The following is a 26,725-nucleotide window of genomic DNA, read 5'->3' as shown; positions in this document are numbered from 1 at the left end:
TACTTTTCTTTGTACCTCCAACACTTGTCACAGTCTTGGTACATAATAAGACCATTATAATGCTTGTGAACCAACTAAATGATCATTAATTAAAACCCTCTACACTTTGGCTCCATTCCACTTTCTGACTTTATTTTGCACTATTCTCATTAACTTACCTCTAAATTCTAAACACATTGAACCATTAACTTTTCCCCAAGCTCTTCCTAAATTAACTTAGAATACAAACTCCTAGAAGACTGATTTGTTCTTCTCTGCCATACCTCTTCTTATTTTGCTATTAAGGATACCACCCTTCTTCCAGTTACCCAGTTTGAAATTCTTGGAATCTTCTTCACCTTTTTTTCCCCTCCTTACCTTCCCAGAAACAAGAAGTTACCAAATCCTACTGATTCTTCTGGTTTTTCGGTTTCTCTGAGTCTTCATGACCCCATTAGGGCTTTTTTTTTTTCTTGCCAAAAATACTGGAGTAGTTAGTCTGAGATGGAGTAAATGATTGACCCAAAGTCATCCAGTTAATAAGTTTTTGTGGTTGGATTTGAAATCACTCAGATAGTCTTCCTGGCTCCAAGCACAGTGCCTTCTTCACGATGCCACCTAGCCACTTATTCTAGAAGCTGCTGACTCTACCTCCACAATATACTCACATAACTACCACCCTTGTTCCAAAACGTATTGTCTCTCATCTGGACTATTGCAATAATGTCCTTTTCTTTCCTTTTTAAAAATAACATCTTAAAGGGGTTCCTTGCCTCCAGTCAGTCTCTCTCTCTCTCTCTCTCTCTCTCTCTCTCTCTCTCTCTCTCTCTCTCTCTCTCCTCCAATCCATCATACAACTAACAAATTAATATATTCCTCCAGCTGATCATGAAATTCTCTTGATCAAGATTCCCCCTTGTCTTTAGATAAAATACAAATTCAGCTTTTATTTTAGGTTTTAAAGTCTTCAAATCCTGCCTCCAGCCCATAATTCTAGGTTTATCACACATACCAAAACTAACCTGATGACTATCCCCTAGCATGTTCTGTATCTGTATTCCTTCCTCACATCTACTTCATCCAGTCCTCCCTAATGCTTAATGCCTTATGCCTTACATACCTTCCTAATTCAGTTCAAATAAAACTCCTAGGGACGGCTAGGTGGCTCAGTAGATAAAGCACAGGCCCTGAAGTCAGGAGTACTTGGGTTCGAATCTGGTCTCAGATATTTAGTGATTATCTAGCTGTGTGGCCTTGGGCAAGCCACTTAACCCCATTTGCCTTACAAAAACATAAAAATAAACTTCTATGAGGAACCTCTTTTCTCTCCCCAGTAGTAACACTAATTTTTCACTCACCCCAATTGAAGCTAAGCTATTTGAATGCAAGAGGTAATTCATTTCTCATTCCCCAACATATTTTAATGTCTATCACTTATTCAGTGATTAACCAATGCTGAATGAATGAGTGAATGAAAATTTTGTTTTCTTGAATGAAAAAGTAAAACTTTATTTACCTATTTCATCTACTATGTTTATATCACTGTATCAAGTTCTCAGAAAGATGTAAAGCTTAGATTAAACAATCACTGACCTCATGGTGCTTTTAGACTATTAAAATAAAATTAAAACTTAGATTGAATATGCAGATGAATTATAATAATTTTATTTGTACATATTTTAATTAAAATAACTATAAAATGTGAAATATTCTAGTCCTACAATGTTAATAAATTTCAGGGGAATTATTCTCCATTGATAACTTGGAAAAAGAAAATTTCTGATCCGACCCTTGGCATGATAGCTTGCAATACTGGGCAAATCGCTTCATCTTTCTGATCACACGGCCTCTAAAGTCCCCTTGAGCTTTAAATTTGTGATTCTTTGAGTCTATAACTTACTATGCCTTAGCAAATTAACAAATGGGCTCACCCAGTTTATTTTGTGATTTTTTAAAGAGTATATTGAGTTAAAACAATTTCATTGAATTGAAAAAACAGTATTCATTAAAATTAAAATAAATAAAGCATCTTTGGTTAACAGATGGTAAGTTAAATACAATGTAATCATTTTAAAACATTTTCACTCAATAGAAAGCAGTCACTTAAATTTAAGTTGAATGCTTTATAATGACTTTCTTTATTCAACCAAAAATTTTTCCATCATTGAATTAAATTCTTTAAACATGAACAACTCTTGCACACTAATTTCAGACTGGTAATAGAAGTTAACTAATACACAAGAATCTCACTCAAACATTATGTCATTATTGAAATGAGATTTAGTGAAAAGTGAACCAATTTTGGAAGTCATCTAAAGAAGTCTGGCTAGTGAAATGCAGATGTATTCATTACAATTAAAATAAATAAATCATCTTTCGTTAACAGATGGTAAGTTAAATACAAAGCAATCAATCAATTTAAAACATTTTTACTCAATAGAAAACAGTTACTTAAATGTAAGTTGAATGTTTTATAATGACCTTCTTTATTCAACCAAAAATGTTTCCATCATTGAATTAAACTCTTTAAACATGGACAGCTCTTGCACGCTAATTTCAGCCTGCCTGGTGTCTTCCAATAGAAGTTAACTTATACACTAGAATCTTACTCAAATACTATGTCACTACTGAATGGGATTTACTGAAAAGTGGACAGATTTTGGAAGTCACCTAAAAAAGGACTGGTTACAGAAAATTTTAAAACTTCTTCACTATAAGGCAGAAAGAACCTCAATCCGAACCCTGAAGTCACATCTATAATTAACTTATTTCATACTTGTGAGTATTCATTCTCCCATTTGAGATTACAACTCTTTTTGACTTAAACAGATATAAGACTCATTCTCAGGTAACTTGAAACTTTAAAGAGGAGCTGGATCAGGTTTATCTTTTACTGTTGGGCAGTAAGTTACAGAGTCTGGCTCAGTTTCTCTTGACAAAAACCACCATTTAGAATAGTTTTTCCTTTTACTAGATGCTTAATATTTAAAATTTTATAAAAGCCTAGGAATAAGAAGAGGCAGAATTATTACCTTAAGGTTATTGGGCATTTGAATGCCTATCATTTGGGGAATGACTGAATAAATTGTGATATATGTATGTAATGGAACACTATTGTTGAGGGATGGAACTGCAGAATAGCCTGGAAAGATTTGCATAAACTGATGCTTAGTGAAATGAGCAGAATCAAAAGAACATGGTACATACATTGGGTGAATATCTAACTATGGTCAACTTTCTCATCTCAACAGGACAGTAATCAAAGAAAATTTTAAAAGACTTGTGATGGAAAGAACCATCCATATTCAGGGAAAGAACTGTGAAGTTTGAATGTAGACCAAAACTTACTATCTTCAGTTTTTAAAAGTTATCTTGGATATTATGTTTTACTCAAGTTTTTTCCTTTTTCAATTAAATTTTTCTTCCACAACATGATTAACATGGATATATGTTTAACAGGGTTATACATGCAGAGTCTATATTAGATTGTTTTCTTTCAGGGGGAGCAAGTGAGGGAAGGAAGGGAATGAGAAATATATAAAACTCAAAACATTACAAAAATGATTGTTGAAGGTTATTGGACATTCCTATATGTAAACAGAATAATCATTTAAGTTATTTAGGTTAGGAGAGACTCATTGGAACTTGGCTACACGTTACTAATATTAATCATTTATTCATTTGTTTTGTGGAGTATAGCAACTCACAAGGCCTGTCTATCAAGGTGTATATGAATTGAGATCAGCAAGATTCCAGAGGATCATTGATAAAGAATGTTACTTTCCTCCTAATAGAAAAGCAATGGCCTGAAAATGCAGAGTAAGATAAATATTTTGGTACATGACATATGTGGGAATTTGTTTTGCTTCACTATAACTTATCTGGGAGAGGTGGGGGGTAGAGAAAATAAATGCTTGTAAATTAAAAAGTATATTTTTAATATAAAAAGGAGTCAGTTGGGTGGCATGGAGGATAAAGTGTTAGGACCAGAAACAGAAAGACTCATTTTCCTGAGTTCACATTCAGTCTTAGACAATTATTTAACTGTATGATCCTGGGTAAATCATTTCACCCTATTTGCCTCAGTTCCTCAACTATAAAATGTTCTGGAGAAGGAAATAGTGAACCATCCAGTAATATAACCCCAAATACAAACACAAAGAGTAAAAAAAAGATTAAATAATAAAAATTTTTTAAAGGAGAGTAATATATCTTTAAGTGATTATCCTTTACTTTCACACAGTTACAAAAGGATTCTCATTCCATTTATTGCTAGCCATGTAATAGCAACATTAGGGTCCAATGTTCTTGAACATTATAATTTAGGATATCAAGACAATGTCAGATTTTTTCAAACCCACCAATGGCAAACTGAACACATTTGTAATTAAATTAATTTGTATTAATGAATTTTTAGGATAATTACCACTTTCTGCAGTTTGGAAGAGAAAAGGCTCACTAAATATTCCAATGCCAGCACTGTTTTCAGCAGCCACCTAAAATAAACCAAAAGAATAGCATTTAAATTATAGGACCGGATATTATAACATCTTTGAAACAATAAAAATAAAAAATAAAAAAGTAAAATCCAAATCATAAAAATATCAAGTTTCTGTTTTTGGTTCTTCCAACATTACCAGAATTTTGTCATGAAATAAAAATAAAGTCAACCCTATGCCTTGAGCTTCTATAAGTCAAGTTCAAGGTAAATTTCATTGTCTCCAAAATAATTTGGGGGCTAGATCTGGAATTTCATTAAGATGGGTAGCTGAAATTGAGGAATATCCTCCCTCCATCATTGCAGATCTCTGAATTGACAGATCTCTAAGTGATTATCTTTTACTTTCACACAGTTACAAAAAGATTCTCATTCCATTGCTAGCTATGTAAAGTAACTTTAGGGTCCAATGTTCTTGATTATAGATTAGGATATCAAGACAATGTCAGATTTTTAATTTAATGTATAGTATTAAGAGTTTTGCCAATGGTGGTGACTGATTTAGACTTGTCCAGAATTCCAGTTAGTAGGTGTCAAAGATGGAACTTGAATCCACATCTTCCTGTTCCAAAGTCAGTTCTCTATCCACTACATTGAACCACTTCTTCTGTCATTATACCTTCTTCCAAAATGTCATGTTGAAATATTGTAGGAGGAGAAATACCCAATACCAAACGTTGCCATTGGAAACCATTGGCTGATGCTTATGTGAAAAAAAATGAGAAGATGATGAGGCTATGAAATTCTGGGTAGAATCAAGGGTTCCCAAGAACTCTGAGTTGAGAAACACAAGAAGCTGTGTTAAGAAGCCTTGTCAGACTGACTAAGGAGAAAACTCTTGATGGCTGACTCCCACTCCTGTCAACAGCACTTCTTTAGATTAGATGCTGAGAATAATCATGAAAGAATTTAGCTTGTGTTTAATATCTTAGGCAAACTCCTTTAGAAGGATCGAGCTAAACACATTTCAACTGCCATACAAAAAGAAAAAAAAAGTCTAAATTTGTTTCTTTACCTATGAATTTTTAATTAGATGGACATCATAAATCTTTGGACTTTCCTAGAGCAAACATCAGAATATTGCAGAAGCATTGTGAGAGAACCAACTTAAGTAAAAGGGTGCATTGTATTCGTGTTAAACTCTGGGACTTTTGGAAAATATGCTTAGATTAGAGCTCTAACAAAAGAAATAGGAAGTAACAATCTGTATAAGTTGAAGGAATTTCAGCATTGGGAGTTCCCTAACACAATTTTATTTCAGATTCATTTATGATCGGTAGCAATGAATTTAAGGAAATTAGATGGCTCAGCAGATGCAGTACTGGCCTGGAGACAGGAACACCTGAGTTCAAATTCAGACTAAGTCATTTACTAGCTGAGTGATCCTTAACCTCTATTTGTCTTAATCGTCTGGAGATGGAAATGGCCAACCACTCCAATATCTTTTCCATGGACGATATGGTCCACAGGGTCTCAAAGAGTCAGACATTACAGAACAATCACCACCAACAACAATAAATGTATCAGAAACTTGAAATCCTTACTCTGAGCTTGATTATATTCTGTGAAGTGTAATGACAAAAATATTATTTTTTTCCTAATAAAAAAACACACTAATCATTAGGTTCCATGCTGCCTCAGTACAAATTGTCATTTCTGATTTAGCAATATTTCTTTTTTTATTTTTTTTTTTAGGTTTTTGCAAGGCAAATGGGGTTAAGTGGCTTGCCCAGGGCCACACAGCTAGGTAATTATTAAGTGTCTGAGACTGGATTTGAACTCAAGTACTCCTGACTCCAGGGCCAGTGCTCTATCCACTGTGCCACCTAGCCACCCCAGCAATATTTCTTTAAAGATATACACACATTTTGACCATAAGTTGAAAAAGTTGAATTTGTATAGGCAATATTAGGAAAGAAAGAAGCATTTACTATGTTCTAGAGACTCTGAGGTGTTCGACAAACATTTTCTCATTTGATCAAATTTGATCCTCCCAACAATGACTCAGTTTCTTCATCTGTAAAATGTGAGGTTGTTTTGAGGATATAAAATACCTTTTTGCAGCAATGTTAACTGTTATTGATATGAATGACAGACTATTATCTTTATTTCATTGCTGCAGGAGCTAATTGAAATAGAGGTTAAGTGACTTGCCCAGGATACACAGATAACAAGGTCTGAGATTGGATTTGACTTCAGTTCTTCCTAACTCCAGGCCCAGCAATCTACCTTATGTCACAGAATAGGAAAGAATGTAACCCTGAAAATAATTACTTCCTATAAAGAACCTGAATAAATCATATCAATGAAATAACTAATCATGACTCCAGAAGACTAATGATGTGCAACCCTTTCTGCTCTAACTGGGGAAGAAGAAATTATAGTCAGAGAAATCCTGTAGCTGGCTATTAGACATGGCAATGTGTTTCATTTATGCAATTGTTGGTTTTGTCTATTACTTTTGTGAAAAAAAATGGATTGTAACTAGGAAATGATGACCATAGTTTTTAAATTAAAAAAATGTAAAGAGATGTATCAAATTAACTTTATTAAGTTAATTAACCAATTGAACTTTTATAAAGGAACTTTAGAGAATTTATTGTAGGGATTCACTTATGTGAGTGTGTCGGACTATTTGTACTGCATTTGGAGTTTTCTTGGCAGAGGTACTGGGGTTTTCCAATTCCTTCTGCAGCTCATTTGTACAGATGAGGAAACTGAGGAAATGGCATTAAGTGACTTATCTAAGATCACACAGCTATTAAATATCCAAAGTCAGATTTGAACACAGAGAGTTGAGTCCTCCTGACTCCAGCTCCAGTATTCTATCCACTTTGCCACCCACCTGAATTTTTATTTATGAGATTTTAAAGAACTATAAGAAAAGTGCTCTGAAGAAATTAGTCCTACGCCATCAGACATAGTCACTATGGTTACTTGGTTTGTTTTTTTTTTATTTTTGTTATTTTGTTTTGTTTACTAGCACTTCCTTATTACAAAGAAAGGTTTTGGAGGAGGGTAATTAGGAAATGATAGTAATATTATTTTTAAATCAATAAAACATTTTTCATGAAAAAAGGAAATTTAAAGATCTATAAAACTATATCCAAATTTTTCCAGTGTTTAAAAGCCAACTGCCTATTAAAATTGTTATGAATAAACAGTCTTCTGGATGTTTATCTAAATTTTCCACTATCCTTCTCAAGAAAAAACATCACTGACACATTTCATTGTAAATAATATTACAAGCTCAATATAATTTAGTGCTGCCTTTGACCTATTTCCTCATTATTTGGACTTGCAAACAAGCTTTTCCTAACTTGGCACATTTAAAATCAGTGAAGTGTTAAGATATCTAAATTGCTACATTTATGGAATCTGTGCTTACAAAAATTAAACTTTTTTTAAGGCAGGTGTTGGTCATGGAAGATTAATAGAGAGAGAAATGAACAAGACTAATTCAGTGTTATGATTACTTAGCACAAAAAGATCATAGATTTAGAGCTGCAAAGTACCTTAGAGGTTATCAAGTCCAACCCCTCATTTTATATGAGGAAACTGAGGCCCAGGGAAATGAAGTTGCCTGTCTAAGCTTACACAAGCAGTAAATGGCAATACCAAGATCCAGTACTCTTTTCATAGAACCAAGTGACAGATTTTTTTATTTACAAAAATATTCAAAGTAGTGTCAAATTTATTTTTTACATCAAGAAGGAGGTATTTATTTTTAGTTTTTGTACATAACTTAGGACAACAGAAACACATTTTTACTTAATCTTCCAAAAAAAGTACTTAATTTTCCAAAGTTCCAGAATGAAAGAAAAGCAAAGAATTGCTTCTTTTGATTATTTCCCTTAGTTCCTTCATCATTTATATGATGAACTTTAGTCAGATTACAAATAAATTAGTGCTTTATTTTAATTCCAAGACTATTAAATAAAAACTTAATTTAAACAACAAATCATGCAGATTCTTTCAAGCTTACCTTAATTTCATAAGTTGTTCCAGGATTTAGATTAGTAAGAAGCACTTCCAAACTATCTGGTTTTGCTCTAACTTGTGTATAGGTAGTTTGCATCCATGGGCAAACTTCCTTGTATTTAACGATGTATGATTTAATCCTTCCATTTGGCTTTGGTGGTGTATTCCAAGAGAGAAGGATACCAGCAGATCCTACTCTTTCACCTGCAAGGAACACAGGAGGCCCGGGATCTGTAAAAACAAAATGCCTTTAATTAAAATGTCAAGTAACAATTTGAGTATTTCCACAGTTCATATAGAAGGAAAGTTATTTCCAACCTAGACTTTTGAAGTTCCCAGAGACTAATGGATTCAATGTGAAACAGCTCTCCTTAGAGCTCTGCTTTTAAAAAATGATTAAATGCTTTGGGGAATACCAGAAACATTCTTTGCTAAGAATGTAAAAAATGGAACATTAAAAAAATCACAGAATAAACATGATTCAAAGCCAAGTCTTTTAAAAAATCATCCTTAATGTAAAAAATCCAAACAAAAATTAAACAAAAAAATACAAATACATTATTATATGATTATATTATATTATATTATAAATTATTTGCTTATTAGACCTTGTTGAGAAACTCCTTATTTAACATTAATCATGATTCTACCTCATTCAGATGTTCAAATTCATAAGCAGTATAAAATAGCTATTTTTGCTCTTTTTCACATTAAAGATGTCTAAGAATTAGCCCAAATGATCATCAGAATCCAAGTTAGGTTCAAAAGTACTCTGGACTTTTTCTCAATGAGAACTTAGCACTTTATTTTCATGCACATTAATAAGTAAACAAAAACTTTCATCAAGTCAAAAATTGAGGATTTGAATTGCCTAAAATTAATATGAAAATAATTTTAAAACATGTTATCTTGAAAATTAAAATAGGTATTGCTATAAGAATGTTTATTATACTCACTGGTCACATTTGTTGTCACCATTTTGCTAACAGGTGTACCGAACGTTGTAGCAGAAACTGAAGAAATGGTTACATTATATCTCGTCCCAGGAATAGCATTGGAGACATCAATCTATAGTAACAAGAAGAAATCAAAGACAATAAACTCTTTTCAAGGAAGAAAGAAAATACAAGAAAGGTCAAAAATCTAAAATTAGAATGTAATAATTGATGAAAAATATCTACAAGAAACTAAGGCACTATATTACAAGAAAGATGTTTAAAAGTTTGCTACAGTGTATCAATAAATAACAAGTAATCTACTTTGCAATAGTTATAGATTCTGATTTATATATATAATAGATAAGTCAGTATATATATCATACGGTAATACATCACCTAAGAAGTCCATATCTGCCTCATATAAACTCTACAAAACTGTCACTAGATCGAAGCATTCAATAAAAACTCGAGAATTTACAGCTAACCCATTCTCCAGCCCTCTCAGTTAAGTATGAAATACCTGTGTCTCTGAAGTCCCAATAAAAAGTAAGATAAATATTATAAGAAAAGCCATCATTATTACATTTTTCAGACAGTGGAATTACATTGATGGCTTTACAGGGAAATGTTGCCTGCATTAATGATTTAAGGACAGATCTTCCTGGCAAGTACACAATTAATGAGCATGTATTACTCAATAGCACTGCCCTTACTTTGTTAAACTATTCATGAACCCTTGGATGACTGGCCGGAGCTTTATGGTAGACTTGAAGGGAAAAAAAGAAAAAGATACACTAGCTGTTGTTAAGGTAACGACCCTCCAATGCTGAAATTTATGCTCATAAATTTGACATCAAGGTTTTTGTCTTTGTCCTATGCTTAAAAAAAACCCAAGAAGTTAAGAGGTGAGTTTTCATGGTTCACCAGTTTCATAAAGAACTTTGCCAACACTATCACATATAAACAAAGAGCTTCAATGAGCACTTTACCTGATACTCCCCACGGCCAAGGTCTCTGATTGCAACAACGCCACCATCAGGAACAAGAACCACATGATACCTATCCACATGTCCAGAAGGCATTCTCCAGTACAAAGAAAAGGAGTGTGTTGAAATATTGAAGGCTCTAAGTTTCTCAGGTCTTTCAGGTTCTTAGAATGGAAACACAAATTTCAAAGATCATCCCTTCATTCGAAAATGAGCAAGAATGATGAAACAATATGAAACAAATGGTATTTCAAAAGAATTCTAATACCAGCTACCTACCCAATCACATTAAGGGATCTCTATGTTTAGTTAACTTAAGAACTCTTAGATCTGTTTTTTTCAAAACTATCTATTCTATGACATATATATATATATATATATACATATATATATATATATATGTATGTATATAATATGATTCTTTCTGGAAAATTTCATTATAATATGATCAGTGTAGCTATTTGATAATTTATTCTCTCTAGCTTAAATATTGTATAAAAATTGTGTGTATATTAGAGTATAATGTATAATGTAGTAGAATATTTTAAAACTACGGCATATTCATATGACTCTTTGGTTGTTTATTAGAGGTGAGGAGAATAATGAGAAAGGAAATGAAATTAAAATGTTTTTTCCCTAAATATGAGCATGACAAATGAAAGTTATAGACTGCTGTAAAAGCAAACTACCATTTTGATTAGAAATAATTAGAAATTTGATTAGATTAGAAAAGGAAACAGTGGTGGTACTACCTTTTTCACCAAATCCTTTCCTCTATGCTTTTTCATATTTGTTTTGACTTTTATTTCTAGACATTTATTTGGACTGGTTAGTACTATCTGGAGGGGAGTTTTCCACACAAAGGCCTCCTGATTGGTTACCAATGAGTCAAGTTCCCACTCTGCCTTATCTTAGCACAGATTCCAGATAGACAATACAGGGGGGAGAGAAAGAGGATTCGCGGCCAAGTATTTGCAAAACAGACCTTATGTAGACTCAACCTAAAACTATTGGCAAAAATAATGCATTTCCTTTACCTGCATGAGACTACAGATAGAACCAAAGAAATTAATGTTGCATTAAATTGAAATAACATTTCTTATCAAGATAATCTTTTGATTTTATTTAAAACAACTTCAAAAACTTTCATCTTATTTCAAACTTACTATTACTTTGGAACCAGTTTCGCAAACATTCCAATATCCAATATTACTTAAGTTCATAAAAAAGCAATAAAACCTGGGAGAAATCGTTATGGGTAGTGATGTATTTATACCAATGATGAACGTATAGCAATAAAATATAGTATTTTTCATGGGTGACAAGGAACTGAAATTTTTTCAGTACATCCTTTTCATTTCATGAATTAATAGATGAGGTACAAAGTTGAAATTACTTGGGAAGAGCAGAAAACTAGCATGCCACTGAATAGAATCAGAACTCAGATCTTTCAGTATCCATTCCAGTACTCTTTTGATTCCATTGCAAATGCTCTTGTAGTTATAAGGTACAGTGTATAAAGGTTATGTGATAATAAACTGTATGACCAGGTAAATGATATGTTTCAACTATAACAGAATGGACAATTTGGTATGCGGAGTTTAACAGTGGAGTAGTTTAGCAATTTAGTGGCATCTTTCCTACTAAAATAAATTAATATAAACAGTATCTTTCAGAAAACAGATTTGTAATTGCCTCTAAAATATAAGCACAAATCTGAAATTCAAGGAATTGTTTTTTTCTGAACTTTTTTTGCTATGAAGTATATATAAAATACCCTAGTTGAAATTCATTACAAAATTGATTTGTTTTTATAAGTTATTAAATAAGATTATGTACAGGAATAACAGATACCTCTGTATGTAGTTATATGTTTAAATAACATAGAATATGAAATTATTATAAAATTTCCATCTTGCACAGCAAAAAATAAAATGCAAATATGAAAAAATAAAAAAAAGTGTACAGAGCACCAGGAATCAAGATCTGATTTCAAGTCTGGTTTCACTAGCTATGTGACCCTGGCAAAGTCACTTAATCCCTATTTGCCTCAGTTTCTCATCTGTAAAATGGTCGACACATTGGAGAAAGAAATGGTGAACTATTCCATTATTTTTACCAAGAAAGCCCTCATGGACCAAGAAAGTCCATGGAATCATGACTGAACAACAAAAAAATAACAGAAGTTCAAAAAAGTTATTTAAGAATATTCTCATAAGATCAGTGTATAACATGGAACTGATGTAAACACTAACAGAATGCCTTCTGTGGGGGGGGGAGAGAAGCAAGAATGGAGGGGAAATTGTAAAATTCAAAATAAATAAACTCTTTCTTAAAAAAAAAGAAAATTTTCATATTGGACAATGAAATCTAAGAGCAAGAGATAGAAAGAGAAATTCCATTTAAAGTAATTATAGGGGCAGCTAGGTGGTACAATGGATAGAGCATCAGTCTTGGAGTCAGGAGGACTTGAGTTCAAATCCGACCTCAGACATTTAATAATTGCCTGGCTGTGTGACCTTAGGTAAGTCACTTTAACCCCATTGTCTTAAATAAATATTTTTTTAAAAAATAAAGAAACCATAGACAACATTAAATGCTTGAGAATCTACCTCCCAAGATAAACCCAGAAACTGTAAGAACACACTGATTAAGCACTTCTCACCTAAATAAAGTCAGATCTAAATAATTGGGAAGATGCTAATTGCTCATGGTTAGGTCGAGCTAATATAATAAAAAATCACAATTCTACCCAAATTAAATTACTTATTCAGTGCCATGCCAATCAAACTACCAAATAAATATTTTACCAAACTAGAAAACATAGTAACAAAATTCATCTGGAGCAACAAATGTTCAAAAAGAGCAAGGGAACTGGGTGAAACAAAAATATAAAGGGAGGTGGCCTAGCTCTACCAGATCTAAATCTATACTATAAAGTGGCAGTCATCAAAACTGCCTGGTAGTAATGAATCAATGGATTAGGATAGGTCCAAAGGAAACCACAGTAAATGACTACAGCAACCAACTGTTTGACAAACTGAAAGACATCAGCTTCTGGGATAAGAACTCACTATTTGACAAAAATTGTTGGGAAAACTGGAAAATAGTATGGCAAAAATTAGGCATAGACCCATATCTCACACCCTATAACAAAATAAGGTTAAAATGGGTACAGAATTTAGACATAAAGGGTGACACCACAGATAAATTAAAAGACCAAAAAATACTCTATCGAATCTATGAAAAGGGGATAAATTTATGACCAATCAAGAAATAGAGTACATTATAAACTACATAATGAATGATATTGACTATATTAAATTAAAAAGGTTTTGCACTAATAAAACCAATGCTGCCAAAATTAGAAGGAAAACAGAAAGCTGGGAAATAATCTGATAAAGGTATCATTTCTAAAATAATAAATTGCATCAAATTGCTAAGGTTACAAGTCATCCCCCAATTTATAAATGGTCAAAGGATATGAATAGACAGTCTTTAAATGAAGAAATTAAAGTTATATAGAATCATATGAAAAAATTCTTCAAATCATTATTGACTAGAGAAATGCAAATTAAAACTATGAGATAACACCTCACACTTATCAAATTGGCTAAGATGAGAAAGGGGGAAAATGGTCAATGTTGGAGAAGTTGTGGATTGGGACATTGATGAATCGTTGGTGGAGGTGTGAACAGATCCAGTCATTCTGGAGAGCAATATGAAATTATGCCCAAAGAGCAACAAAACTGATAATTCCCTTTGACCCAGTAATTCCAAGTTTAGGCCAGAAAAAGTCATAAAAATGGGAAAAGTCCCACATTTTCAAAATTTTCTTAGCAGCACTTTTTGTAGTGACAAAGAATTGGAAATTGAGGGAATGCCCATCAGTTGGGGAATGGCTAAACAAGTTACAGTATATGAATACTATAGGATATTACTGTTCTACAAGAAATCATAAAAGGTCATAGTCTAAAAAAGCATGGAATGAGTTAGAGAATCTGATGTTGAGCAAGAGAACAGAACTAAGAGAACAATGTATGCATTAACAGTAACATAGTGAGATGATCATCATTAATGGAAGATGCTCCTATCAGCAGTGCAGAGCTAGGACAACTATATTAGACTAGCCATGGACCATATCCCCATCCAGAGGAAGAAAAACAAAACAAAACAACAAAAAAACCCTTCAGAATCTGGTGAACAGTATATAAAAATTATGTCTTATATATCTCTTTCTCTTAATCCTAATTCCTCACAACAAAAATGACTAATCTGTAAATATATTTATCAAAAATAAGCATGGACAATGTTAACCTGACTGTTTGCCACTGAGGGGATGGGGGTGGGATGGGAGGGTGGAAGGAAATTTAGTAACATAAACATAAAAATATACATATGCATATGGGTGAACATTGAAAAAACTTTCAAAACATGTATTTGGAAAAATAATACACCAACTAAAAATTAATTAACATCAATTAAGTTAAAAAAAGAATATTCTCATTAAAAATATTCTCATGATGAACTACTCTTCTAATCTAATTTAAGATATCTGGACAGGATAGCAGTTATAGGTAAAACAGTATATCTTAAAGTAAAATTCCAGATATGGAGTTATAAATATCCAAGTTGAAATTCTATCTCATATATTGACTAATAGATCCTAGTCAAAGAGCTGAACCCTTTTCTGGTTCAGTTTTTTCCCCTAGAAAAATGGGAGATAATAATAGCATCTATTTCAGAGAATTATTTAAAGATGAAATGAAATAACATACATTAAAGAGTTTTTCAAACCTTAATACACTGTTTAGCTTTTATCACTATTACTGTTGATATTATACTAAACTGGTTAATGTATGTTCCCTCATTCCTCTAAAGCCAGTCTCTTTTCTCTTTCTTCTTTTTACTTCTCTCCCTCCCTCTCTCTTTCCTTAACACCCTCCATTTTATTTTTTTTCTTTTTTCTTTCTTCCCTATCTCACTTCTAGTAAAGTCTTAAAACACTCTCAAGGAGTTTCAGATCATCTTATCATTCTAAGTATGACCATTATAAGATTTGATTATTTAAGTACAGAAAATATTTACAAACCTGCAACCACCTGGATAAATGAGCTGTACCCTTCGATGTCACCTTTTACTCTCTGTACTGTGATGTTATATGTGCCACCAGGAATCAGATTCGTAATTGTATGATCAGTCATTGTCCCAAAAATATAATATTCATTTGTGAAGGTATTATTTGATAAACAAATCTTGTAGTGGGTGAAGTTGGTCTTTGTTGGGTTCCACATTAATGTTGCAGCAGAAGTATTCACAGCTTTTAAGGCTAATCCACATATTCCAGCTGGTTCTATTTGACATTTTTAAATTATGCATAAATATGTTTGGAAAAAATAAGTCAATATTTTAAAGAAATGCAAAGAAATCATTCAAACAAGGAAAAAATGTGAAAATGGGACCTAAATCACTCCGTATTTTTGTTATCCTATGTCATCTATATAGAACAGGGTGGGGAACCTTTTTCTGCCAAGGGCCATTTGAATGTTTATAACATCATTGGCCTGCTATATTTGGTGAAACATTTAATTAATTAATATAAAAGCACCTAGATTAATTGAATTTCAAGTCCCTCCTGTAGTTGCTATGGCAGCCACTGGACTGGGCCTTATATAAAGAACCATGAACCATCACCTATTGATCCCAAATGTCTCTAAATATTTCTGCCAACTACAGTTTCAATCACAGTGCTGGTCAAAAAATATATACCTTTAGTTTTTAATGAGGGATGTGGAACAAACCTGAAATTTAACTGATAGAGGGAAATCTCAAATGAAGAAATTTCCTCTAATGAGTCAAGATGGAAATTTTTAATCTTAGAGAGTTGCTAGAGCATTGAAAATGATTTGGTAGGATCACACAGCCAGTGTCACAGGTGGGAACTGAATCTCGGTGTTCCTGGCTCAATGGACAGTTTTATCTCCATTACACTATGGTGCCTGTTTGGTTGTAACATGATTCTTTTAAGACAGGTAGCAGAAAGAGCACTGGCCCCAGAATCAGGAGGGCCTGAATTCAAAATCAGCCTCAGAGACCAACTAGCTAAGTGACCCTGTACAAGTTACCAAATCCCAATTGCCTCCATAAAAGAGAGCGACATACCCATTAATGTGAATTATATACCATCAAAAATAAACATTTTGAAATTCTCATAAGCTTTCCAAATTACTAGTAGTAAATACTGTAAATATTTACTTAGATTTGAAGAATGCTCCACTGATTTTTTCCAAGATGATAGCTGTAATCTATAACTGATCTGGGAAAAAAGAGTTTAGACCTACCCTAATAATTAGACCTCTACTTCACTATAAAATTGATAGGGCATAAAATGCAAGGTACATGTGAATTAATTATTTTACATAAGAATCAAGCCCAATGGGTTGGCTAGGTGGCATAGTGGATAGAACACCAGCCCTGGAGTCAGGAGTACCTGGGTTCAAATCTGGTCGCAGACACTTAATAATGACCTAGCTGTGTGGCCTTGGGCAAGCCACTTAACTCAATTTGTCTTGCAAAAACCTCACCCCCCAAAAAAAGAATCAAGCCCAAATTAATCAGATTACCAGATACTATCATATTTATACAATATTGACAAGGAATATAATGCAAAATACATATATTTTAGTTAGAAACAATCAAAACAAAAATGATTAGTTCTAAGTACTATCAAAATTATTTAAAGTGCAAATTGTAAAATATTTCAAAGCAAAGAAAATCACCATTTGTCCTGTATCACATTAACCCAACTATCTTAAATTCTCAAAAATTAATGAAAAAATCATTTTAAGTAACCACTTACTTGTAATTACTTTTTTCTCAACAGATGCACTGTAATCCATGCCTCTAACTGTCTTCATCTGAAATACATATTCTACTCCAGGAGTCAAATTTTTCACTTTAGCTCTGCTTCCATAAGCAATTAGTTCAAATAAAATTTCCCTTCTGGTTGTCACATGATACAAGATCTATAGGAAGAAAAATACAGCAAATCAGTAGATTTTCCTTCACCAGTCTTTTGATGGCACTTCAGCAAGACTGGGCTAAACAAGGAAGATGAAAGATAAAAAATCAAATAGCTTCTTCCCTGAAGAATCTTCGAATTCCTTGGAACTAAAAACATCTAAACTTTTATTTCATTTATCCTACAAGATTGGAATTATCTTTCCATCAATAAAAAACAATAAAGTCCATATTAATTTTCCAACTTCTTAAGAACACTGATTTGTAAAAGAAAAAAAGGATAGTTCATCAATCTATCAATGTGCCTAGGAGTTTGCCTGGGATGTAGAGGGCATTTAACAAATTTTTATTGATTGATTGGATGATTAATCAATGTAGATCATCATCTTTGCGACTAGGAATGGAAATGGCATAACGTATAACAGTAACTGAAGTGATTTTTTTAGATTTTTTTTTCAAAATATTTTTAAGACTTCTAGATTTTATGTAGTGAACCAAATGTTTCAAAGGGACACATTTCACAAGTATGTGAAAAGCTATTTAGGTAGTACAGGAGATAAACATGTACACAAACAGCCCATTGATTCAGAAAAGTATCATTGATCGTTACCGTGCTTCTTTGGAATGAAGAAAGATAGGAGGAATAGATAGAATGTGGGGAACTTTGGTATGAGAAAAGATAGAACAAGTGAGTAGCTTCAAGAGTTGAACAGCACTCTCTGAATGGAGTTCTGAAATTCAGGTCAGGTAATGATATATAAACAGATATATGGAAGGCTAAAGAGTAAGTAGAGGAAAGCAAGAGAGGGGTTTTTCTTAGGGTTCTTGAGTTTCTTATACTTGGGAGACTAACAAAAATAGCCTTCTTGAAAAATTAGTAGAATTTTTTTAAAGCACACCTAGAAATCTTTAAATGGGAAAAAATAAAGCAAACTTTGAAAAATTTGTATATTTATCATTTTAAAGCATAATTCTTAGAACAAGGATGATTAATTTTAAATGATTGGGAAAATGATCCCAATTACTCTTCACTAAGCAACCAGTGTACTGTTGCCTTACTCATTAAAGTTTAACAAATAATCTCACTTGCTGAAAAAAATAAAAGGATTCTCTACTCCATCTGTCAAAGACAAAATATATTTTTCAAAAACACAGACTCCTAGAAATTATTATTATTCTTTGAAATAGATTTCTATATGGCAGTATGAATATTATTTACAACCTGAGAAAAAACAAATACATATCAATTGGATAAAAAAACATCAAATTTTTTTTCAACCATAAAGCATTACAAGACCTCAGTTAACCCCCAAGAAGATAACTAACAATTTGGCATTTGCCCTCAAAGTCAGAAACCAGAAAGGAAAAAACATGTTTTGCTTTCTAAATTACTGAAAATGAACTCTTAATTAAAATTTTAATTACTGAAAAACAAATTAAATATTATTTTCAATACACCAAGTCAGACATGAATATAGAAAAGTATTAGAAAAATTCTAGGAAGACTATGTATTTCATATAAGTAACCCATTTCCTAAGAGACCTACCCTGCAGTAGTCTTTAAAAATAACAAAGAGAAGGATAACCTGTTGTGGCTTAAAATCCTTCTTCCTTTTCTTCTCCAATCATTTTAATCCTTCAGCTCTTTCTAAAGTCTCACTTTCTCCTTGAATTCATCTTTAATAGCAGTAGTGTACATTTGATTCTTTTTTTCTTGACTACATCCATGGAATTTATTGCTTATATTAGACATTTAAGATCTTTTTTAGTATAGTCAATTTAACTTTTGCATCCTGGCTTGTTTTGTGCTCTATTTGCATATAATTTTACATTGTCTAAATCCTATGTTGTTGTAAAAGACAATAAACTCTGAGGGGCAATGCTTATGACAAATATTTTTTAGTTCCTATATTGTCTTGTATGGATTAAGGTACAAATAAAGTTCTCAATGAATATTTATTGAATTATAAGGTGGACATAATTGAAAATGTTTTCCTAATGTTATTCAAGAATTATGCAAAATAGGAATAGGAGGTCTAAGAAGTCAGTGGATTGTCCTTCCATCAACAAATCCCAGAGAGACTCTGGTTTGGTATGTCATAAAAGGGCTGTTTTTCCCATTGGATGGTGTTAGATGGCCTAAAATTCTGGAATTCTGGATGTTTCTTTGACTACAGGAGAACCTCAGATTACATATAAGTAACATAATTGATGGGAATGCCTATCAGTTGGGGAATGTTTGAACAAATTATGGTATATGGATATAAAGAAGTACGATTATTCTGTAAGAAATCATGAGTGGCCTGATTTTAGAAAAGTTTCAAAAGATTCATATGAATTGTTCCTGAGTGAAGTGAGCAGAAAGAAGGAAACATTGTACACATTAATAACAATATTGTGTAATGATCAACTCTGATGGATGTAGCTCCTCTCAAGAGTTCAGTGATTTAAGGACAATCCTTAGAGACAGTTATGGAAAACGCCATCCACATCCAGAGAATAATCTATGGAACCTGAATTCAGAGTAAAGCATACTATGTTCATTTTTTAAAACTTCTTTTATGTTTTTATTTCTTTCTCATGGTTTTTTCCCCTTTAGTTCTAATTCCTCTTTCACAACATGAGTAATTTGTACAACATGGCTGTACATATATAGCTTTTACCAGATTTGTTGTTGCTTTGAGGAGGATTGTGGGAAGCATGGGTGACAGAAAAACTGTGAAACTTATAAACTTGCAAATGGATGAATGTTGTAAACTTTCTTTGCATGTAATTAGAAAAATAAAATAATATTTTTTAAAAAGATAACTTTCGAAGACAGAAATTAAACATAGCTTAACAATGGGTGAGTGAGATAGGTCTAATAACATTCTTTCTCAACATCTTAGCAATGAAAACATATTACATATCACTATTTAGGCATTACTACAATTTATGTACTATCTAAGATACAAGTTATAGAGTCAGTAGAGGAATATTTAAATCCTGTCTAAAAACATTTCTAGTAATGTGGTTATAGTTTTAAGACATATAACCTTTTTCTCATCAGAATTGGCTCAAAGGAGGGATATCACATTAGATATAGAAATCAAGTCTACCTATCCTGTTCTAACCTCTCTACTGTCCTTACATTGTTACCTATTCAACTGCTTTAAGTCACCATGAATTGGATTTCCAGGAGGTATCTGAAACTCAATGTGCTCAAAGCAAAATTCATCTTTTCCCCTAATTCCTTACTTCTTAGCTCTTTATTACTGCAGAGAGCAACACTGACCTAAGGTCACAATCTAGGAGTCATCTTAGATTCTCTACTATCTCTTACAGACTATATCCAAACTATTTCCAAGATCTATTGATTTCACCTTTACAGTATCTCTTGAATAGGTCCCTTGCCACTATATTAGTGCAGGTCTTTGTAGCTTTACACCTGAACCATTGCAACAGCCTGATGGTGGTTCTACCTATCTCAAGTCTCACCCTGTTCCATTCCATCCTCCAGTCAGTCACAAAAAGTAATTTTCTTAAAATATAAATTATATTATCTAATTTCCCCAACTCAATACATGGGAGGGACTTTCTCCAGTCTTCTTAGTATTTATTTGCTCCCTAACAAGCATTTTTTCATAAAGTGACAGTGGTCTACAACTTACCTCTTCCCTAATTGTGACTAAACCAAGGCTCTTATCCAAGACATTAGCTATTCCTCCTCTATCTCTGCCTGTTTGATTCTGTCTCTCTCTTTCTCTTTATGTGTATGTATGTATGTATGTATGTATATGTCTCTCTCTCCATATATATGTAGGTATGTATGTATGTATGTATATATCTGCCTCTCTTGTCAAATCCCAGAGCTCCCACCATGTCAAAGAGAGAATGTTGCAAGTAGCCAGAAAGAAATAATTCAAGTATTATGCCACTAGAGCCAGGATACCACAATATTTAGCAACTTCTACATTAAAGTATTAGAGGGCTTGGAATGTGATACCCTGGAGTCAAAAGAGTTAGGATTACATCTAAGAATCACCTACCCAGCAGACTAAGAATATTCCTTGAGGGGAAAAATAGACATTCAACGAAACTGAAACTTTCAAGCATTCTTGATGAAAAGACCAGAGTTGAACAGAAAATTTGCCTTTCAAAAACATAACTCAAGAGAAGCATGAAAAGGTAAACAGGACAGGGAAAAATCATACGGGGTGTAATAGAGTTAAATTGTTTACATTTCTACATGGGAAGATGATATTTCTAACTCACAAAAATTTCTCATATTAGTGTAGTTAGAAGGAGTATACATCGACAGGGCACATATGTAAGAAAGGGAATTCATTGGGAGAAAGAGAAAAGAAAGAGATAGAATGAGGCAAATTATAGAGGGAAGAAAAAACTTTTACAGTGTAGGGGAATGTGGGGAAGATAAGAGGGAGTGAGTGAACCTTTTCCTCATCAGAATTGGCTCAAAGGAGGGATATCATATTAGATATAGAAATCAAACACTTTATAGAGACATAAGAGGTGAAAGGAAATAAGAGAATGGGGGATGAGATAGAAGGGAGGGCAAATTGGGGGAGGTGGTATTCAGAAGTAAAACACTTTTGAGGAGGGACAAGGTGAAAGGACAGAAAAAATAGAATTAATGGAGGGAACAGGATGAAAGGGAATATATTCAGCAATATAACTGAAAAATATTTAAGATCCTCTAATAAAGGCCTCATTTCTCAAATACATAGAAAACTGAGTCAAATTTACAAAAGTAGGAGACATTCCCTAATTGGTATGAACAAAAGATAGGAACAGTTTTCCCATGAAGTAATTAAAGCTATGTATAGCCTTATGTGAAGGTGTTCTAAATCACTATTGATTGGAATATTACACAAATTGGAAAAATTCTGAGGTACTACCTCATACATAAAAGATTGAGTAATAAGAAGGAAAGGGAGAATGACAAATGTAGGATGGGGTGTGAGAAAAATAAAATATTAATGCACTGATAGTGAAGTTGTGAACTGATTCAACCATACTTTAGAGTAATTTAGAACCATGTCTGAAGGGTCTTAAAACCACAAAAGTAGCAGTACCATTACCAGATTTATATACAAAAGGAGTTAAACAACAAAAGGGAAAAGAATATATATATATATATATATATATATATATATATATATGTATATGTATATACATATATATATATATACATATTTTATATAATTATAGTAGCTCTTCTTTAGTTGTAGGGAGTTGGAAATTGAAAGGATACCCATCAATTAGAGAATCAATTGTACCATGTGATTTTGTGATTTTGGTGGAATACCATGGAACAACTACCATGAGCTGATGCAAAGTAAAATGTACTGTGTACAAAGTAATAGCAATATGTTAAGGTGATAAGCTTGTAATGACTTAGTTATTCTTAGCAATATAATGATCCAATATAACTCTGAAGGACTTATGAAAAATATTATCTGTGCCCAGAGAAAGAACAGATTAAAACATACATTTTACCCTAATTTTCTTAAAGTATTTTACTTTTGTTTTCTTTTACAACATGATTAATATGGAAAGATGTTTTGTGTGACTACACAAGTAAAACCCATATGAAATTGTTAGGGAGGAAGGGGAGAATTTGGAACTCAAAGTTTTGAAAATGAATGTTTAAAATGCTTTTTACATGTAATTGGAGAAAATAAAATAAGTAATTTAAAAAAAAATTAAAGATGATGTTGGGGCAGCTAGGTGGCACAGTGGATAGAGCACCAGCCCTGGAGTCAGAAGTACTTGGGTTCAAATTTGGCCTCAGATACTCAATAAATGCCTAGCTTTGTGACCTTGGGCAAGTCACTCTTAACTCCATTGCCTTAAATAAAGAATATTTTTAAAAATAAAAGATGTTTACTGATTAATGTGATTTGGAGGGTCTCTTCTTTCCCTTTTCCCTTTTTTTTCACTAGGTTAATAATAATAATAATAATAATATTCACTTCATGCAGTATATATTCAATACTCTCATTAAATAGCAATTTCCACAAAAGTGAAATGAGATGAAATAGAAATGAACTGCAGAGTTCATTTTCTTTAGTCACTCTGATTTCTTAAAGACTCTAAAACTATGATTTGGTGTCCCTGTCCATTCCCAGATTACATCTGGTTCTGTAACATGCAGGTTATTCTATGAAAGTATTCCTAACCATTTGCACATTCTGTCCTCACTGTTGACTTTTTAGCAAAAGAATCAGTCCTTCTGAGAATTACTTGCATAAACATGTGGTGTTCAATTTATTTTCCAGTTCATTCCTGCTGGTAAATGCAACTTGACTTTGGAACTCTCAGTCCGTAGGGCTCAGCGAAATGGACGGTTCTTTATTTCTAGAAAATCTCTCTTGTTAAAAAAAAATTATATATGTATTACCAGCAGATATTTGGCTCTGCGGGTTATTGCCAAGCACATAAGTGTCTCCAGGAGGAGAATTAATAAAGGCTAACAACAAAATGCTACTTTAGTCAAAGGGAGTTGGCATGTGGTACAAGGGTTGGGGAGACAGAACCAAAGAAAAAGTATTTAAGGCTCAGCCTAAGAACACAGGTATGACAGTCTAGGAAACATTTTATATCCTGCACATATATTATCATTTGAGGTGGTAGAGTCATGCACTCATAAGGCTTATATTGATGTTTTCTGCGGCTCAGTTAAGAGTATTCACCTGAAATTCATAGCAGTTCCCCTGAGAACATTGAAGGTTGCTGCTACAGATGATGGTAATTAGAGCTGAAGGACCCAGCTAGGGTCTGCCAAGAGATGATGGAGCATGGGGGAGATTGAAAGACAGGGAGGAAGGACCAACTGTTCCCCCCCCCCTACTCATTAAAGCAAACTGTTCTCAAAGCCCCTCTCTTTAGCTTAAATGTCACAGGTTGACCTCCTATCTTCAGTTATGCTTGCAGAAAAAAAGGGGGAAAGGGGATGGGGGGAGGGATGATACAGACAAAGAGACAAGTGATTCATGCCTCCTCAGATACTAACTGGAATCAAAGATTTTATCCCTTTTTATATATAAATCTTTTGAGCATTATCTTCTCTTAATGTCAAGAACAGAAGGAAGACCAGAAAGAAGTATGGACAAATAGGACAGCTTTGAAAGTAATGAGTTAAAATATGCTTAAAAAGAAAGGGAAGTAATATGCACATAATAGAACTCTACAGTTTTATATACATTCATCTTGTTCTGACCTATAATGTATAAAGAAGCAGTCATTTTTGATTTGATGTTTGAATCCACCATAAAAATGAATATTTTTTTAAAGAATTAAAGAAACAAATGCTTATACCATTTTAACCACTGTACTCATGCTAATGTATTTTATAATCTAGCACAGGTGAAAACTGGAAGAAAGAAGTTTTGACTTTGGAAGAGGATGGACATTTTTAGTCTTGAGCAGGAGCTGAGGTAAGGAAGAAGGGGCCTGGATGGCTACAACATAGAGACAGAGGGAATGAATCCTCAGGATCCCCTTTGCCTATTGAGAAAAAAATGAGCAAATAAGAAACATGGAGAGAAAACTACCAAGGGCTGAGAACTGGAGAAGTGGCATTGCAACTGTGGATTCTTAGTGAGGCCTTTGACCTTGTTTTCCAAAGTTGGTCAACTAACTAGAAGGATTACAAATTCCCACTAGACCCTGAAATTAAGTTTCTCTTGACTCTCTTTGTTTTTCTGTCTCTTTCTTCCTCCATCTCTCCATCACACTTGCTTTCTCTCTTTACCTCTCTCTCTTTTTCTATCTCTATCTTTTTCATTTTTTTTTTGTTGTTTCTTTACCTTCTCTGTATCTAATTGTTTTTAGTTGTGTTCTCTTTGTGGCCCCATTTGTGGGTTTTGTTGACAAAAATTCCAGAATGGCTTGCCATCTCCTTCTTCAATTCCTTTTACAATTGAGGAAACTGAGGTAAACAGGTTTAACTGACTTGCCCAGGGTCACATAGCTTGCAAGTGTCAGAGGCTGGATTTGAACTCAGGTCTTCCTAACTCCAGAGCCAGTACTCTACTATTCACTGTGCCAAAGCTGTCTCTTGTATCTCATATATGCAATATGTATACATAAATACATTTATACACATATGGAAGACTAACTTTGATAATGCTACATATAAATGCAAAGGCATAATCTATGTGCATATTCACATACTATATATAAATATATTATCTATACATTAATGTGTAATACTTATATTTTATTCTAGATAGAACCATGTCAAATTTACTTCTAAATGCAAAAATTCCTCTCATTCTTCTACAATTTGGACCCCATTTATACATGTGAATAAAATTTTACCTGTGTTCATGGATGCACTCACTGTGGATCCAATATTGTGTGTATGTGAACACACATGCTATACATAGGGATTCATGTTCAAGGTTTAGGTTACATGTTCTATTTCTGCCTGCGCAAGTTAATTTCAGGTGAGTAAAAGCATTAACAACTGGGGAGATAATTACTAACAGGTGCAGTTTTGGAAAAGCCTATACACTTGATATCTTGCTAAAGGGCAATGAAATAGGCCCTACAATCACAGATGAAGAGAATTGGCTCAGACAGGTTTTTCTCATCATCATTTGCCCAGACCTGTGATTTTCTGCATGTAGGAAATTCATTTTAAAGAAATCCCTTTTATCGAAGCGAATCAGAAGCTGTTCTATAATTTTTCATCTTAGATAGTTTTCCAAGGAGAGTTATAAGTTAGATGATAGTCTCATGTGTCAAAGGCAGTATTTGAACTCAGGTTATTCTGACTTTCTACCCACTAAAATGTGCTAAAATCAGGAAAGGTTTTATGGGAAAAAGTAGAACTTGACTTAAGAGAGACATGAATAAAAAGATTCTGATAGACAGGGAGGAAAATGGAATTCATTCTTCACCTAGGACTGACTTGTATTGATGCCAGGGAACCCTCTTATAGTCCAAGTTTCCTGTAATGGATGCTATGTGAAAGGGGGGTGTGAAAGAAGGTTGGAAAAATAGTTTGAATAGGTATAAGGCTATACATATTAGGATGAAAAGTTGTGTTTGAGCTACTGAAGGCCCCCCCCCCACAACAATTGGCATGGTCAAATTATATTTTAGAATATTAATTTGACAATTGTTTGGAGGATGAATTCAAAAGACTCAAATTAGCCAATGTGGACTGGAGAACAATGGAGGCAGAGTCAATTAGAAAGATATCATAATAACCTAGGTAAGATGAGAAGTGAAGAAGACCTGAACAGTGATGGTCAATATTGTGAATAGAGAAGGGAAACATTGTTGGTGAATGTTTTTTTGAGATAAATCTA

General features: G+C 33.2%; 1 protein-coding gene across 1 annotated transcript in view; it reads right to left on the bottom strand.

Moving 5' to 3' along the window:
• PTPRQ (protein tyrosine phosphatase receptor type Q) overlaps window positions 1–9,997 on the bottom strand; it is a 316,015-nt gene extending 306,018 nt beyond the window's left edge. The window contains exons 1-4 of the mRNA XM_074221062.1: window positions 9,917–9,997; window positions 9,415–9,526; window positions 8,463–8,689; window positions 4,406–4,475 (exon numbers count right to left, since the gene is read on the bottom strand). Of these exons, the coding sequence (XP_074077163.1) occupies window positions 4,406–4,475; window positions 8,463–8,689; window positions 9,415–9,526; window positions 9,917–9,973 (466 nt within the window). The 5' untranslated portion in view covers window positions 9,974–9,997. The remainder of the gene's footprint in view (window positions 1–4,405; window positions 4,476–8,462; window positions 8,690–9,414; window positions 9,527–9,916) is intronic.
• Between the last annotated feature and the right edge of the window lie 16,728 nt (window positions 9,998–26,725).

This window comes from Macrotis lagotis, chromosome 2 (genome assembly GCF_037893015.1).
Source record: "Macrotis lagotis isolate mMagLag1 chromosome 2, bilby.v1.9.chrom.fasta, whole genome shotgun sequence".
In the NCBI taxonomy this organism is placed as follows: Eukaryota; Metazoa; Chordata; class Mammalia; order Peramelemorphia; family Peramelidae; genus Macrotis; species Macrotis lagotis.
The sequence above is the reverse complement of the archived record's forward strand: the minus strand, read 5'-3'. Positions and strand labels throughout refer to the sequence as shown.